General features: G+C 35.7%; 1 protein-coding gene across 2 annotated transcripts in view; it reads right to left on the reverse strand.

Moving 5' to 3' along the window:
* Positions 1–17967, reverse strand: part of PSME4 (proteasome activator subunit 4) — a 100235-nt gene that overhangs the window by 44650 nt on the left and 37618 nt on the right. For both annotated transcript variants that reach the window (NM_001205952.1, XM_059891311.1), the window contains 15 exons: positions 17585–17648; positions 16546–16620; positions 15250–15372; positions 12481–12573; positions 11493–11758; positions 8791–8977; positions 7931–8020; positions 7149–7213; positions 6637–6787; positions 5385–5483; positions 5091–5160; positions 4556–4623; positions 3737–3952; positions 3126–3283; positions 1788–1883 (listed from right to left, as the gene is read on the reverse strand). In NM_001205952.1, the coding sequence (NP_001192881.1) occupies positions 1788–1883; positions 3126–3283; positions 3737–3952; positions 4556–4623; positions 5091–5160; positions 5385–5483; positions 6637–6787; positions 7149–7213; positions 7931–8020; positions 8791–8977; positions 11493–11758; positions 12481–12573; positions 15250–15372; positions 16546–16620; positions 17585–17648 (1821 nt within the window). The remainder of the gene's footprint in view (positions 1–1787; positions 1884–3125; positions 3284–3736; positions 3953–4555; positions 4624–5090; positions 5161–5384; positions 5484–6636; positions 6788–7148; positions 7214–7930; positions 8021–8790; positions 8978–11492; positions 11759–12480; positions 12574–15249; positions 15373–16545; positions 16621–17584; positions 17649–17967) is intronic.

A 17967-nucleotide genomic window follows, 5' to 3' on the forward strand; every position in this document is an offset into this window, starting at 1 on the left:
CTCTCTAGGTAAGAAACATGGGTTCTGCAGCCCCGTGGCAAGCGTGATCTCGGTTCCCCAGCCAAGGATGGATCCCATGTCCCCTTAATTGGAAGGCAGATTCTTAACCCCTGGATCATCTGGGAAGTCCCTAAACACCACACTTTTAAGTCTAAATTATCTTTCCTGGAAAAAAACCTATAAAGGGATACTCGTGTCAATTTTATAGCTTATAATGTACAGTAAAGGGGGTCTTAATACACTTTTTATAATTAGGCACTGTTGTCCTTATTGAAAATGCATTTCATTATATACAAATCTAACTAGCTTTGTAATAACCAAATATATGGAACTTTTGTCCTGACGTACATTAGTCGGAGAGGATAAAGACTTTGCTTCCTTTTACTAACATAGAGTACTTGGCTCTATGCTGATATGGACTTCAACCGAAACCTCGAAGCCTCTTGAGCTGACCCTTCAGAAATGTATCCTAATCATCATTCAATACTAAAGAGTCCTCTAATTACATACACAAAAGGTACATGCCTTTGTTCTTTGACAAACTATTGAATTAAAGGACCACCCTTCTCCACATGTTTAAGCAGAACTAAGTTTACTGATATAATCAATTGACGTGTGAAGCAGCTTTTTGGTACGCCTTAGCCTTAAGTTATGTTCTCACTATATTATATATTGTTAAAGAGCATCAGGAAAATCAAAACCATTTCTGTAGGTCTCTCACTTTAAAACAGTGTTTAGAATCTCTTGAAAAAGTGAATTTTGGTAAAGTTGCTCTTATATCAAACTATAAAGCTTGATAAAAAACAAAAGTTCTTTAAAAGAATTCAGTAAATTTCTAGACAAACTTAAAATTGATTTCCTTACCTGAAATGACCCTCCTTCTCCCTCTTAAATCTAATGAGTAATTTAAAAAGTTCAGTACCTAGAAACAGTTTTTAGATAAGTGAAATAAGTGGGAATTATGAATAAAGTATGACTCCAAATGACTAACTATGTAGGAAACAGAAAGACAAGCAAGCCATTTTAAAACCCCTCCTTGAAGCTTAAGATTCTTGTTGCAAAATCAACAAATGATTCTCCCCTTGTGTTCTTCTCAGAAGGCAAGGGTTCCTTCCTTATTTTTGTGTGATTTTCAGTAACTTTCTCAGCAATAAGATATTGGAGTTCAGAGAAAATGATCTAAGATGGGATGCTGAGACTAGCATCTACATACTTGGTAAGTGACCTACAAGTTGGATATTGCTGATTTCATTTTAATTTTTTCAACTTAAATGGTAGTACTGACAATGGGCTAAATCAAGGCATTCATTCAAAATAATACTCTGAAAAGCACTTAAATTAATAAAAGCAACTTGGTGGGTCTCAAAGGTTCAACATCCATGAAAAACAGAGAACAAATTGTTATTAAAAATAAACTACCCCAGGTTTTTTGCTACAAAATCCTTACCAGTGGTAGACAAAAAAAAGTGCTTTTCTTTCTTTTAAAAAAGAATTTATCTCAATTAACTCAGTAACCTAACAGACTTAATAGCTGTAAGTTGATATTTTATAACTGATTATCACTAGAAGTTATTTGATCCTAGTACCATATGCAAAACCTGAATAAAGCCCTAAAGTTTATAGACCTAAACTGTGCTCAGTTATTTTTAGCCTAACATTGACAAAAAGGTTAAAGTTATACAGAAACAAACCAATAACAGAACCAGTGACTCATTATGTGACTAAGTCTTAAAATATATGCCAAATGGCAAAATAGCAAAATATATAAAATAGTTATCTTTACTTACAAGTTAGTAACCGGCTCTCCTTTCAATGGAGGTAGGAGGTTTCCTGAGCCAATTAAACAGTTGTGGACTATAGTCAGACTCTGCAGAACATCATCTCTAGAAGAAATAAAAACCATTTTCATATTTGAGAAGACTCCAAATCTCTATTTAACAAAAAGCCTTGCAGAGTCTAAGGTGAAGTACAAGAACTTTTTTATCAAGTGGGAATATACAAAATTAAGCCATAAAAATGATGAACATTTTCAGTTTACCCACTTAATAGTACAAGATAATTAAACAGATATTTACTGATAATATCAGACCTACTTACATTTAAATAATCTAAATAATCACAAGTAACAACAACTGCTTGCCCTTTGTGAAGCAATTCTGAATCTAATTCCCTGTTTATCCAAAGATCACAACCATTAACAAAAGGGAAAACTATTATAGAAGATTCCCTACTACAGTCTATCTTTTAAAATGGATGAAATAGGGCATGGCAAGCCACTCCAGTATTCCTGCCTGAAGAATCCCCACGGACAGAGAAGCCTGGAGGGCTACAGTCCATGGGGTTGCACAGAGTTAGACACGACTGAAGTGACTTAAGACAGGGACTGCTCTGGCGGTCCAGGTTAGGACACAGCACTTTCACTGCTGAGGGCCCAGGTTCAATTCCTGGTCAGGGAACTAAGATCCCACAAGCCATACAGCAAGGCCAAAATTTTAAAACAGACTAGGTAAACATTTACTCCAAAAAGCAGTTCAGAGTAACACACAGCTGACATAAGTCAACTATACTTCTTCCTCTTCCAAGCCCATTCCTAGTGGATTTGCTTATTAAAAATCTCTTGTTATTTGATACATACTAATTTTCTTACTATATATAAAGCAGTCTCAAATAACTGTTTGTTGTTAAAGCTCTTTGGGACAGAAAAAAAAAAAAAAATCGCAGGGATATTTCTCTAGGTAATAGTAATACCAAAATATGAATGTCTAAAAAGAAATGAGCCAGTAAAAGCTACAGTGAATCTAGAAAAACAGGCATTTCCTTACAAAGCAGGCATATTCATACACACTTCCCAAAATATGCACAAGTGAAAATGCTAAGCAGAAGGCACTAAAAGCAAACTAGAAAAAACTCCGAGCTTTCCTATTTCAGATCTTTAATTATGAGAAACTTTCTGTTGCTAAACTATAAACCATCTTAAATGATTTTCTAATCACATTTATGGGAGGCATCCAAAACACACCTTGAAAATGAATACATCTGATATGCCACAGAGAGAGGGAGAAGTGTGAAAAGAATGTTTTAGTCCACAACTATACACCACTAACTGATTATAAAGGAAAACTAACCTAGACATTTCGAGTTCTCCATCCCCACAACGCTGGAGTTTGATGAGCTCAGGCTGAAGGAAAGAGTCCAACAGATAGAAGGCGAAAGCCACCTCTTCAGAAGAAGGAACATGCCACTGGATTCCCAAATTCCACAAGTCCCCTGGTTTACCCCAGTCCTACAAGACAGCATTTAACCAGCAATTTGAGAAGCTGAGGTGGGGGGAGGGGGGAAACACACACACATAATTTCAAAGGCTTAAAAGAAAATGTATAAGCAAACCAAACCTAAGGCAACAAATGCACACCAAAAAAACATTAGACATCACATGATTCCTTCATTATCATTCCTAAAAAAGGCCTCCCTGAAGAGCCACTCAAATGTGAGTTTACTGAAACAGTCACAGTAAGTTTCTGTGAGGCTATTATTGCACTCTGCCCTCAAGTTACATCTCACTTTTCAAGTTTAAAACATTTTAATTATAGTTTTAGTAATCTATGTTAAAAATAAAGAATTTTTTTTTTTTAAAAAGCAACACATTTGTACACAACAGGGGAAAAACCCACACTTTGAATCCCTTAGAAAAATAACCCAATATATTCTGGAATCCTAGATTATTGAAAATGCTTGCCTTGATAGGAAAGTATTCAGAAGGAGGCTTGTCAAAGCCGCCTGGCACACTGCAGTACTCGGTAGGGTAGATAAGTGTAGTAGAACGAAGAAGGTGATGCAAAAGGTTACAAGACAGAGTGTAACCCTGCTTACAGGTTAAATGTAGGGTTCTTTGGAGAATCTTTACAAGCTGCTCCCTATAAAGAAGCAACTTCTTCCCATCCACTCGAGTAATCTAGGAAGAAAACATTTGAAGATACTCTGTTTAGAAGATCAGGAATCAATATTTAAAGTCTATGTTTGGCTACTAAAGTTGTCTAAAATAGTGACAATGTTTCTTAAAATGGATTTAATTAATTTTAAGATTGTCATTTTAATTATATTCTAACAATGAATCTTTCTTAACATCAAAAACACATTTTCTGTGTTTAGGCTCTTAAGTGCCATAGTAACATCCTTTTCAAGAGTGTACCCCCTGAAGAGACAAAACTTAATTGGATTTCTCTGTTCTTTGGTTCCTGAACTAAATTGTACAGGAAACTGAAGTTTGATTGATGGCCAAATTTAAAATATGGGGAAGGGGAAGATGCTAAATCTGATAAACTTTTCAATTAATGAGTTATCCACATTAGAGTAAAAAACATTAGGCATGAAGTAGTCAACCATTATCATACTCCTTTCAAAACAAGAAAATGGGATTATCTGCTTTTTGTAGTCAGATTCAAGTCTTTCTAACTTTACATGTTTGAAAGTCAATTTTTCAAAAACAGAGGATACATCCTCAGAGCAACTCAACATTTTCACAGAAATATTTTCTTATTCCACAGATTTACAATACCTCAGACAAAAGTTGAAGATTCCATAGTAACTCCTTATCTAGCTCTTCTTCATTTAACACATCATCATCTAAAAACAGCAAAATAGTATCAGTGGGGAAAAAAAACAACATCCAATGAAATCCATCATTTAAAAATATTTATATTTAATACTTCTAATAGCTGAGAAAAGTCTGTTTTAGGAAGCTTTTCATTCTTTCGTTGTTAAGCTGGGCCTGCTCCAGCGGAGGTGGAAACTCAATTTTCAAAAGATAAACACACCAACCAGGACTCCTGCCCCTTCACGTCTCACAAAATACCTTTTATTTTTATGGCAACCTCTGAATGGTTCTTGTATGTATGAAAACATTAATTTAATAGGGTAAAATTTCTAAGCTACCTGTCAATCTGGATGATAACCTTGTTTTAAGCAATTTCACCCCAAACTGCAAAATTAAAACACCGCACAGCTTAGAGAATCTGTTTTCATCAGTAGAGTTGTAGACACCAAGAAAAAGTTCCAAAATCATAAATATAGATAATAACCTTAAGACTTACTCATTGTAAGCTGAGTTATAACACCGCAGCAGTGGGGAACAAATAGCTTCAAAGATTCCTCTGGGCAGCACTGAAAACATATTTGTTTGTATAAGTCAGTTTTTTTTGAGAGGCACAAATATTTAACAGTCACAAGTACACACCAGCACTATTTTCAGAGACAAATAAGGGCTGTAAGCAGGTATGAAAGAAATATGTGTATTTTAAGAATGACAAGCATGTCTAAAATAATTAACCACATAAAACTGCTGGCTACTGATTCATTACTTCATCGGTCCAAAAACCCCAACTCACCTTGACTGCAGCACGGCACATGTCTGCCACCATGCGTCCTGCGACTCTTGTTTCAAATATATGTGAAATAGAAAAATTAAAAACCTTCTGAAGGGCCACCTATTAAAAGATAATGTAAAAATGAAAATGTCTAACTAGCATTTTTTAAAAAATGAAACATCTTTTTAAACATGAAAGAAAATGTTACTCAGACTATACTAAAAAATAATCAAGTAGGAAAAATTTAACCACCTGAATATATAAAGATTTAATAATATTACATTCAGGTCTATAGAACAGCCTTTGTACAAGACCCTAATGTGACCAAAACACTTGAGGCACAAGATTTTATTTGCTATAGAAATGCTGAACACAAAACTAAAGCTGCTGGAAGCAAACGCAATTTAATTATCTTGCTGATCAATTTAAAACAGAGGGAATATTGAGGAGTATCTAATATTTAGTTTGTTATTCTGACAACTACAAACTGTAAGTATTTCTCTCTCCTCTAAATGATGTGAAGCATTCTACTTAATTTTACAATTAGATAATTTTAATTACTGAATGAAGGAATTAGCTCTAGACATGGATTGACAAGGCTGAAAATTATAAACAACTCCTTTCAGAAGACTCTGGTTAAATAAGAGATTATTTATGTTAACTTCTTTATACTAACATAATCTTAGTAAACATCTCATGCAGCTGTAAGGCAGTTTAGCTTTTAACAAGGACAAACACTGTATAATGATAATCTCAGATGGAGAAAGAACAAACAGAAATGGAAACAAAGTAAAAGGAATAAAAATATATAAAGTTTCTTCACAGTCAACTCTTGTTATGTGTAGTAGTTATGCTCTACAAAATTGCTGTGGGCACTGAATTAGCAAATACTGAACCAAAGTTCTTAGTGGAAACACAGGATTAAGTTCCCATAAGCCTCTCATTACATTTTCATCAACTGATGGATACATAATTTTATGTTTCTGTTTGAAGATGCCTTTTTTAACATATATTTATTGTTATTATTTCGGCCATACCACACAGCATGTGGGATCTTAGTTGCCCACTGGGGACTGAACGCATGCTCCATGCAGCGGAAGCATGGAGTCGTAACTATCCAACTGCCAGGAATTCCTCATCTTTTTCAAATTTTCAGATGGAAAGGAAGGAGAAGCTGGTGTGATATGCACACAAGTAACCTGAAGTTCAATTTTTAAAACATCAAATAAAAATACAAGTTGGAATTTAGCTCTCTGCAGCAATGCACTCTTACCATAAATATTTCTTTGGAACATTGTGTGAGGATTGTACTAAACGTAGAAGACAGACCTAATTCGACCAAACTCTCCAAGTGAGTCATTTTCTCAGTCTCTGTCTCTTCTCTTGTTTGCTCCAACGTGCTACTTTCTATGAGTCCAAAGCATCTAAATAACCCAAAGAAAATAAAATTTTAGCAACTAAAAACTGGCTTAACTTTTTTGGTTGATTTGATTAGATGAATCTCTATTGTCAAGATAATGCAAATGATAGGTATTTCATTTGTACATGGCTCACAAATCAATTGTCCCTTTGTTACCTCAGAAGAAGCACCACCCTTGCATAGTAATTAAGTACAGGTTGCAATGCAGAGCAAGGCTACAGTCTGCTGAGACAGGACATTGTTATTTTTTAATATCTATCAGATATTAAATAGATCTATTTAAAAGATTTAAAAGATTTAAAAGATAATATCAGATATTTAAAAGATAATATCAGATATTAAATAGATCTGAGGTACTTGCTTACCTGTCCATAAACTGTAAGACGAAATCCTCAAATTCAGCTGTGGCAGAACAAAGTTCTCGCTCTACCTGTAATATGTCAATGTGCAGAAAATTTTCAAATAGGCTTTCATTTTTTCCCCCAGAATAAAACTCAACTATAGTCTACAAAATATGTCTAATACTACATTATTACACTGAGCACTGTGAGAAACAGCACCAAATTCCCCTATCAACTTAGAATAACTCATCTACTTCCCAGGAACCAAAATAAGTAGTAATTAACATATTTTGTAAGGGCCAAAAACAGAAGTTCAGGCAGCCATATTTTAAAAATCAGTAACGGTTTTCAAACTGATTGTGCATGTATAAAGGATTATCTCACTAGCTAACCATCTAAATGCCAAAAGTAAGGTAATAACATACATGTCACAAAGAAAATAGTTCTGAAAAAACCAGACAGTAATGATGCTAATTTCCTCAACAGATTTATTCCTAACATAAAATGGAAAAACAAAATGCCATCACCTTTTGCTTAACAAGACAAAAAGTTGAAATACACCATTTCATTTCAGTTGTTTACTGGAATAGCCTATTTTCACCCACCCTCTTTGGTGGGTGCTCTGCAGACTATCCTACCAGTGATGACCTGGCCCTCCATTCATATCATTCTAGTCACAAAACAGTAATTTTAATTTGTCAGCACCTCTGCAAAGCTGCTTTTAAACTTTCAAGTATTACTATTCATATACAGTAGGAATTAGAACTCAGCTGACCAATCTTTTTACAAGCAGAAAGCATCCTTACTTCTGTGAGGTCATTCCTTTCCTGCAGTACAGATGAACAATCTACTAAAGGCACCAGGGTGGAAAATGTTGCTATAAACTGGAATGTGATCTATGGAAAGACGCAAAAGAGCAAACATTAATTACACAGAGTTCTAATTCCAAAGTACACATATACCATAAGCTACTATCAAGTGCCAAAGAAATTATTCTGAGGGAAATACCACAACAATTTTTCTGAAAGCTTTTTGCTTAGAACTGAACATTTTAAGGTTCCTCACAATTAACTAGCTGTTAACTGAGTAATGAAGTTGTACTAAATTTATTTTCATACAGTTATTTATTAGATTTAAGCACAAAGTTCTCTAACCTTTGGTCACTAAGAAGTTACTTGGCTTCCCACCAAAAATGTAATATTAACTAAGTGCAGATAGAAAATGCTAATGGAGAAGCTGGAGACCAGGGAAGAGGGAAGATGAACAATATGTAAGTCAGGTTTGTATATTAAGGGAATCTAGCAGTTCACACCCAGTAATTTTTATCATGCTCCTTGTGACCAGTGCAAAGAGAAGTACAAATAATCATATGCTATCATTTTTAATGGACCTGCTTACACAGAAGAGGAAATCTATAATAAGTTTAAAACACTGTATGATCATAAATGCATTTAAGTTACGGGAAATGACCTAACCTAAGGAAGACCTGATATAGGTCAACTAAGTGTTCATGGATATAAGCTTGGGCATCTACAGGTATAATTCTGCTACCATTGAGAAATTTTACACTTTACTGTGTTCTAAAGAATATCTGAAGAAAAAGTAACAGGATATCCACTTACACAATTAACACTTACACAGCAAACAGAATCACGAACATGCTCACCATGCATTTACTGAAGTCATTCGGGTCCACCCCCGGCAGCGCTCTCATCAGCAGAGGTAGCATGTGTGTTGGGCCTTCAGGAAACCACCTGCCCCCGGACACCAGACTGCGGGCTACTCCAATGACACAACTTAGAGTGGCTGTGAGCTGGTGGGGTTCTGTTAAAGTCTCTAGTGCAGGATATGTTCTGCGGTTTGAAAACAGAATTAAAAACATTTTCCATGACAGATAAACATATGTAACACATTGAACAATTTTACTAAATTCATAAACTGCATCTTGGATTAAAGGTTTGTCCGCTAGCAGAGTATTCTGAGTGAACGTTTGCTTTCAAGGTTAACAGAATCACAGAAATAAAGGAAAGGTACATGTTTCCCTAATTCCCTGACATCTCACCACAGTTCCTCATGCCGATTCCACAGTATAAATAATATTAGCTGGTAGATTTCTGTATTCTTTCAGCATCTTAACCCGTTCCCACATTCCAACAGGACTGCATCTAATCTAATCATCAGTGATTATTAGAAATCAGCAATAACACACAACTATTCCACTCTTCCCTTTTAAAGGAAAAAACAATCTTACTAAAATGTTCAAGTGTTTCCTATTTTATACTTTAAAAAAGGATTGTGTTCTAAAGTTGGAAATAACTTCTCAAAAACAGAAGAGAATATTCTTAACAGTAGAGTGAATAAAACAGGGGGACTAAGACAGATGCAATCTTTGATCACTAAGTCAGTATTTAAGAACTAAGAACACTCACTCTATGGTTCAGTGATTTCACTTTTGAGACTCTCTCCTACAAGGGAAAAAAGTCCGAAATGCACTCAGTTTAAGTTCTTCTTAATAGAAAAGGTAAATAAATAATAAGGAAATTTCTAAATAAAGTAGGAAAAAAGGAGGATTTCTAACTAGAATTAAAAAATATAACCAAACCTATGTTTATTTTAAAAGATGAATAAAACAAGCCAAAAATGCTTTAGCAGAGATGTCTTCAGGAGATGTAAAATCAAGTGTCTAAAATTTTTTACTTTTTAAAAGACTTTAACTTGGAGATTCCCTAGCAGTCCAGTGGTTAGGACTCGATGCTTTCATTGCCTTGGTGGCCCAGATTCAATCTTTGGTCAGGAAACTAAGATCCCACAAAGCATGTGGTGTGGTTAAAAAAAAAAAAAAAAGGTTTCTGTTTTTCTAAAAGAGAAAAAAAAAAAATCTACAAAAAATGCTAGCCAAGCCACTTCTAAACAGGACAAAATTAAAACTAAGTCTCAAAAAGTATCATTGCATTGTCAATTTTGTCAATTTAGCATCTTGGTTGAGATTAAATTTGTCCAAAAATTAACTACTAAAGAAAAACGTGACAGATAATCGTATTTGTATTTATAAGCTTTGTTCCTTCAACTAAAAATTTATCTCACCAGTCATAATTCACCACCTGGAAAAACAATGAAATAAGGCAAAACAAAGGGAAAGCAAAGGAATACCAAAACACCTCAGAGTTCAAAATTTTAAATCTGCAAACAACTGAAGTCGTCCCTTGAGGCAAGTCTCTCCTCTCCAAAGAAAATCAGGGGACTCGCCACTGACCAAGAGCTCCTGCTGCCACGTGGAGACCAAGCGGCAATGAAGAGTGAAGGCTGAAGATAGAGCAGAAACTGCCTAACTTTCTCATCCCATTTCCTAATTAAGTTGGACACACTCGAAGTTTCAATGCCCTAAGACATGTACACAAAAAGACAGAGGAGGTTGGAATAGTGACGCCCAACTTAAGTATTTATGGCAAAGAAGACAGGGCAAGACAGCACAAGCAACTCCAATTACAAATAATGGAGCCTCATTTTGGTAGGATACCCTTCGCCAAGTAAACGTCACCAATTTTCCTTTCTCAACAGTGAGTCAGAAAACAGGCTGTCATCTGCATGCTGCCAGTAAGGACCTTGGACAAATCTGAGTCTTAGGAAACTCAAGCCATTAGATTCCTCTGGGCTCCAAAATCTAACATTCTTCTGCTTTTAACAAAGCCATTTAGAGAAGAATCCTAAACCTGAAGTTCAGGCAGCAAAGAATGAATAAAAGAAAGCTTAAGCAATCTGCTCATGAACACTCAAGACCACTGAGAGTGGCTCTCTCCTGTGAAGCACACCAAGCTTGTATTATGTCAGCCATGGGGCAAATGGAGAACTATTTTTGTTACTATTCCAACATACAAAACAAAATGAATACAATGAAATTGACACAGTAGAAATAATTCACACAAAGTTATACATACAATACATGAAAATAATAAAGCTAAACAAATTTTCTTCTCTATCACTGACCCTAAGAAGCAGACATCCAGAATTATTGTCACTGCCATGTTCTCAATATTTAGTGACACTCACATTTTGTGAAACAAAACAGCCAGAGGTTTATTTATGAGCAAAAACTTCAATAACTAAAATGAGCACATAAGTCAAAATATTTTACATAAGTCAAAATATTCATTTCATGTCAATTTTTTCTCGTCAATAAATCTTTATCAAGTTACCAATCATTAGGTTAAAATATCTTGTTTCCTCTCTAGAAACAGGAATAAGTACCAAGATAGCAAAACAAGCCACAGAAAAGAAAAGAAAGCCAAGCTGAAGAGTAGAAGAGACAGATAACCAGAGTAACAGTGAACACAGCTGAGGCTTCAAGGAAACATGTGAATCTACACTTACCTTTCAAGTACAGGGGGTATTACTAACTCCGGTCTCATGAGTGCAAGGTTCTGCAGAGCCTGGGCTGCTTCTAAACTACCAGTTTTGCTAAACATAGCCAAGAGGACAGGCTGAATAATGCATTGTACAAAGTCTGTAACATCTTGATCTGTAAGCTTATGGCTATCAGGCACAGGAGTTAACCAAGAAGGTTTCTTGTATCTTTCACGATGTAATCTTCTAACAACACTGTTTGGCAACCGCTGAAGTAGTTTCATTAACTTGTTCTGGGGACACAGAAGCAGAAGGTCCTAGGTAGGTTGTCATTCTCACAGAGATACTCACAGTTCCTCTCTACTGTCCCAAGTAAAAATTTTTCAAATAACAGCTTGTATAATAATTTTTAAATACAACCTATCTTTTTATTTTTTTAATTTTATTGAAGTATAGTTGATTTATAATGCTGTTAATTTCTGCTGTACAGCCAAGTGACTCAGTTATACACATATATTCCTTTTCATATTCTTTTCCTTTACGGTTTATCACAGGACATTAAATATAGTCACCTGTGCTACACTAGGACCTTGTTGTTTAACAGTTTGTATAATCTTATTACAAAGAACCTGTATGGTCTAACTAGGTAGAATAAAATACTCTTACCGATTAATCATCGATAATAATAAACACTTTCAAATTTCAGTTTTAATTTCTAGCATCACATGAGTCTTTCATTACTTGAAAAGCCATAACCCAGCAACTTAAAAAAAAAGCATACACACAATAAAACCGAAAAGATGATTCCACTGTTTTGTGGCATTCTGTCACCAGTTACTAGTATTTATTTCTATATGTTCTATAAACACGGCACCTTAATGTAAACATAATCATGCTCACACAGGAAAAGCTTAGTTGAACGACAGAAAATGTACACAATAGGCAAGTAGTCACATGTGACTATATCTTAAAATAAAATTCCAAGCCGTCAGAGTAAAATATGAACATTACTCACCAGCCAGCGGCCATTATTTGAAGGATGGTAAAAAGATGTGATGCTGTTAAACAAACCAGCCAAGTGCTTTTGCACTAGCTTACTTGGTCCACCCTGTTCAGACAAAAGAGCAGCAACATTAGTACCCACGTAATTCTGTAAAATTCAAGGGGTGAACAGGCCCAGGCCTATACACAAATCACTAACGTGGCTCACATTCATCCTGCTGGCAAAAACCAGTTCTACCTCTGAATAAAAGTCAGAAGCAATTCCCAGATGAATTTCATACAAGTCAATTCAAGACAGTCTACTAAAAATAAGGGCAACTTATTGAAATCGAATTATAAAATGGAAAAGATATCTTTCAATTCAGAGTTAACAGTATCTTTTACTGTTTGCAGTTAAATAACTTTTGCAGCTAAGGTATTCATCTTAAAATAACCAATTATGCCACAGTAAGCATAAAAAGCATTCCTTAAATGACTGAAGAACTGAAGAATTTCTCATTGCAGGAAATATAGATTTAGACAAATGCATTCACATATTTATTAGTACTTCTAAATGTTTAAAGTGATTAAACTTGTTATATTTGACCATATTTTGACTCAAAAGAAAAAGATTTTTTTTTTCTTAATCTATTACCAAAACAAACACACAAAACAACCAACCAAAAGCAATATAACTAGGGTTGCAGGGGGAGGGGGAAAGGAGAAAAAGGCTAACATTCACTTTACCAAGTTGAACAACCTTGGGAATACAGGACTAAAATATAATAATAAAGGCCTTGAAACTGTCTGTTTCAAGATGATCTTTTTCAAGAAACAGCACAGATTCATAATGTATGCAAATATCAAGTCACTGTGTCACATACTCAAAACTAACATAGTATTATACATCAACTATATTTTAGTTAAAAAAAGAATCAGCACAGACCTAAAGTAGACTATCCAGTTACACCAGGAGCATTTCTTTCTGCTGAAATGAAACCCACACTCACATTTCCCAATTTAGATCAAACTATTGAGACCATAATTCCATAGCAAAATACCAACAAAATTTTCAAACTTCTAACAGTAATTAGCATTGTTGACTTTTAATTATATTAAATGTTCATATTTAACAGAAAATGAAGCTGCCAATACAAACAATTGTGTGAGCAACAGTAACTAAAATGATACCAATCACTATCTAATCCTGTGGCCCCTAAGGTCCAAGTTTCAACTCACTGCTTAAAAAAGATAATAAGTATCCAAATGTTTTTGCTCTTACAGAATATCAGAAAGAAAATGGAATTTCCCCTCTGTTTAATAATAAAATAACAACCAAAAAAAGAAAAGCTTGAAAGTTTCTTTTCTTTTAATCTTACAATGAAATTTACTATCTAAACTTCTGAGTTTCTCTGCTGGCTCTGTGGTAAAGAATCTGCCTGCCAATGCAGAAAATACAGGTTCGATCCCAGACCTGGGAAGACCCCATATGATCTGGAGCAACTAAGCCCGTGTGCCACAACTATTTAGCCTGTGCTCTAAAGTCCGGGAGCCACAACTCCTGAAGCGCATGCGCCCTAAAATCTGTGCCCCACCACAAGAGAAGCCACCAAGGGAGAAGCCCGCACGCTGCAGCTGGAGAGCAGACCCCACAGCTACGAAAACCCAGCACAGGCAAAAATAATATTAAATAATTTAAGAGCCGAACTTCTCACAACCATTCTGTCTTTTCAACAAAAACAGCCAACTGAGCAGTGCAACCAGGGAGAAAATAGCAAACACAGAACAATATCAAGTTATCACATGCTGCTGCTGCTAAGTCGCTTCAGTCATGTCCGATTCTGTGCGACCCCAGGGATGACAGCCCACCAGGCTCCCCCGTCCCTGGGATTCTCCAGGCAAGAACACTGGAGTGGGTTGCCATTTCCTTCTCCAATGCATGAAAGTGAAAAGTGAAAGTGAAGTCGCTCAGTCGTGTCTGACTCTTAGCGACCCCATGGACTGCAGCCTACCAGGCTCCTCCATCCATGGGATTTTCCAGGCAAGAGTACTGGAGTGGGGTGCCATTGCCTTCTCCAGTATCACATGCAGAATAATTCAAAAAGGAGATAACTGTGAGGCAATATGAATGAAAACTTAGAGAATTATGGTATAAAAGTTGTTCTAATACTCTTATATGAAAGATGATATAAAAAGGTAGATTGTATTTTTACTTCTCTTCAATGATGTCAGAAAAATAATCCTTTATGCTTCTCTCCCTTCACTAAAATTATTTTGTCAACAAGCTTTGTGTTCAGTGTAATGTTTTATGTGAACACTGACAATAAATGCATTAATACTGAGAATATGCTAAACTCTGCTTTCAAATCTCACCTTCACCAATTTGACTTGGGAAAGCTCTTTTACCCACAACTCTGGTTCTCAGTCTGTAAAACTGTTACAGACATTCTGAATCTCTTGAAACTCTGCCCCCCTACTTAGAGTATAACTGACCTACAACACTGTTAGTTCTCGCACATAACATAGTGATTTGATTGTTCTATACATTACAAAACGATCATTATAAATCAAAACTCTGAACTTCTGACCTTACTTTAAAGGTCCATTATTTAAGGAGATTTATAAATGGTACATTATGACTACATTCTGAGTCTGAGAAACATAAGTTTACTGCATCAGAAAATATCCAAGAATCAAATGACCAACTAAGCCACTAATTTAGACTTATGCAATTATGCAGAATTTCTGTATGGTTAACCCCAAATTTATAGGAACTATATAAAACAAACAATGTACTACAAACCATCATGGCAGTGATCCATACTACAGCATGTCCTATATCATAAGCATTTGTTAAAAATCTTGGAACTAACACTTGACTGCTTCCCACTGGGAGGTTCAAGCTTCTCAGAATTCTTGTAAATACCTTTAAAAAGAAAAAAAGAATTAAGGATAACTATTGACAAATAGAAAGTAATTCGTTCATTAAATAACCTACGTGTTGTATATTGGTGTTACGGTATATATTTTCATTTGATTGGTTTTTATGACATATTGTTTGGTAATCTGCTTTATTCCTTAGGAATTCATATAAATAACTGTATACCTTTTTAAAATGACACTCTGAGGTCACAGGCATGCAGTTACGAAGCACTCATATTCAGGTACCCCAAAACAGGCCAGTGGCACATAGTTAAGCATAAAAAGGCAAACAGTAGGTAAGTGTAATTCAATGTGAAATATTTTGACTACTTTCTGCCTCTCTAAATGCACACAAAATTATTCTTCCTATGCTTTCATTCCAAGCCAAGGATGCACAAAAATATTTTCTAGCTGATTTCTCTACCTCTTTCAACTTTAAGACTTGATTTTCCTCTAAGAATCTGCATTTTAATCAGTCATGTAATATCTTAATACAATTAGATTTATATTTAAAACATAATTAAATATGTCAAATACGGGGGCTAAAGGTGGGAGAAATTTACTTCTCCATCTTAGTTTCTACTGGCTGGCAACAGAGGAAGGCAGCACAAGCACAGGCACTCGGAGCATTTGCCTTCCGCTGCTCCCCAGCCCTGCTCTAGTCCCCGTGTGCACCAGAACCAACCACAGCCCGACCACGATCCTCCTGAAGCTCCAAGGTGATTCCCTGCATGGTAAACAATACCCAAGATGCAACACCCCTAGAGACATTGTCCAGCTTTACTTACTCTAGGAAGGTATACAATGTGATTTTAAAAGTGGGGAGTACTCTAGAAGAACTAACAATATAGTACAAAAAATTCACTGGAAGGGACCAATGTATGACACCTTGAATAATATTCTTAGTACTTTATAAATTACTCACTCTGAAACTTAAAGAGTTCATGCCCTCCATTGGTAAGACAAAAAAAAAAAAAAATCAAACATTTATGATAGCTTGATATGATCTAATTACTTTCTGAAAAGAAATGACCCATCCTTATAAATTACTTATGTTTTTACTAACAATCAAAGCATTTGATTTTTCTGTGGTGCTAGAAATCAGCAACCACACACACTTCTCCTTAAAGATATGAAGATGATGTCAGTGCTATTGTACTTGTTCAAATGTTCTTACCTTTGGTACATATGGATCCCAGTCTATGTACCCTATATTATCTGTAGCCAATCGAGCAAAGAGATTTACTAGTTGCTGAAAGTAAACAAAAAAGAAACAGTTAAGTAAATATATTTGTTGTTTTTAGGGGTCACAGTCACATCTTTTATCCATTTGTTCTTTTCAGAACAATTGTTATTGGCACAACTGAATTTAATATTTATATCTCAGTCTTTTCAAATCTCCAAATTTAGGTCCTGATTCTCATCACCCATATAAAATCAAATGCAGCTGAAATGCTTATTTTTTAAAAAAGGAGATGACAAAGCATCATCCACAGTGCAGAAAACAGGTAAAGAAGCTTTTAATCAAATACACGCAGAAAACATCCACCAGGTGTCCAGCACCACACGAATGGGGGTCCAACAGGGCCTTCCTCTTCACCTACTTCACAGTACATGCGTATACTTCCAGATGGTGATAAAACCAAAATAAAGAAATGTCTAGTTCTCTTGCTGCTAAGCCGCTTCAGTCGTGTCCGACTCTGTGCGACCCCAGAGACAGCAGCCCACCAGGCTTCCCCGTCCCTGGGATTCTCCAGGCAAGAACACTGGAGTGGGTTGCCATTTCCTTCTTCAATGCATGAAAGTGAAAAGTGAAAGTGAAGTCGCTCAGTCGTGTCCGACTCTAGCAACCCCATGGACTGCAGCCTACCAGGCTCCTCCATCCATGGGATTTTCTAGGCAAAAGTACTGGAGTGGGGTGCCATTAGAATACAGCAAATACAATTCTAAAAAACTGATTACAACATCGCTAGTAGCCAATTTTAAGGAACTGAGAAGGGGACAAGGAAAGATGAGATGGTTGGATGGCATCACCAACTCAATGGACATGAGCTTGAGCAAGCTCCAGGAGCTGGTGATAGGACAGAGAAGCCTGGCTTGCTGCAGTCCATGGGGTCGCAGAGTCAGACACGACTGAGTGACGTAAGTTACTTATCAAATGATCTGATAGTTACTTCCAAACTAAAATGTATATAAGAAAAAAATGGGATACTCACCCCCTCCCACTGTGGGAGATTTTGCACTGAAACCCAAAGGCCAATTAATTCATCAAACCAAAGTCTGAAAAGAAAAATGTTATGAATAGCAAGTGATTTACAGAAAGTGGTTTAAAGCCAGGTATCTTTTGTATTTTTTTTTAATCTATTTTTCTCACTGATACTATACCACCTAGAAAAAATAACACTGAAAGTTACAAACTTAATGGAACAAAAGATTACTTTTCTCTGAATATTCCCTTTTCAATTTATTTAAGCTAAAAGGAATAATCTCATCAAATTTCTACTTCATTGCTAAATAACTGTCTGTCCCTATCTAACACTGGTAAGCTTCTCCTTCCTCTCCATGCCCTTCTCCTTTAATGCTTTCCTTTTACTACCTG

This window comes from Bos taurus, chromosome 11, assembly GCF_002263795.3.
Source record: "Bos taurus isolate L1 Dominette 01449 registration number 42190680 breed Hereford chromosome 11, ARS-UCD2.0, whole genome shotgun sequence".
In the NCBI taxonomy this organism is placed as follows: Eukaryota; Metazoa; Chordata; class Mammalia; order Artiodactyla; family Bovidae; genus Bos; species Bos taurus.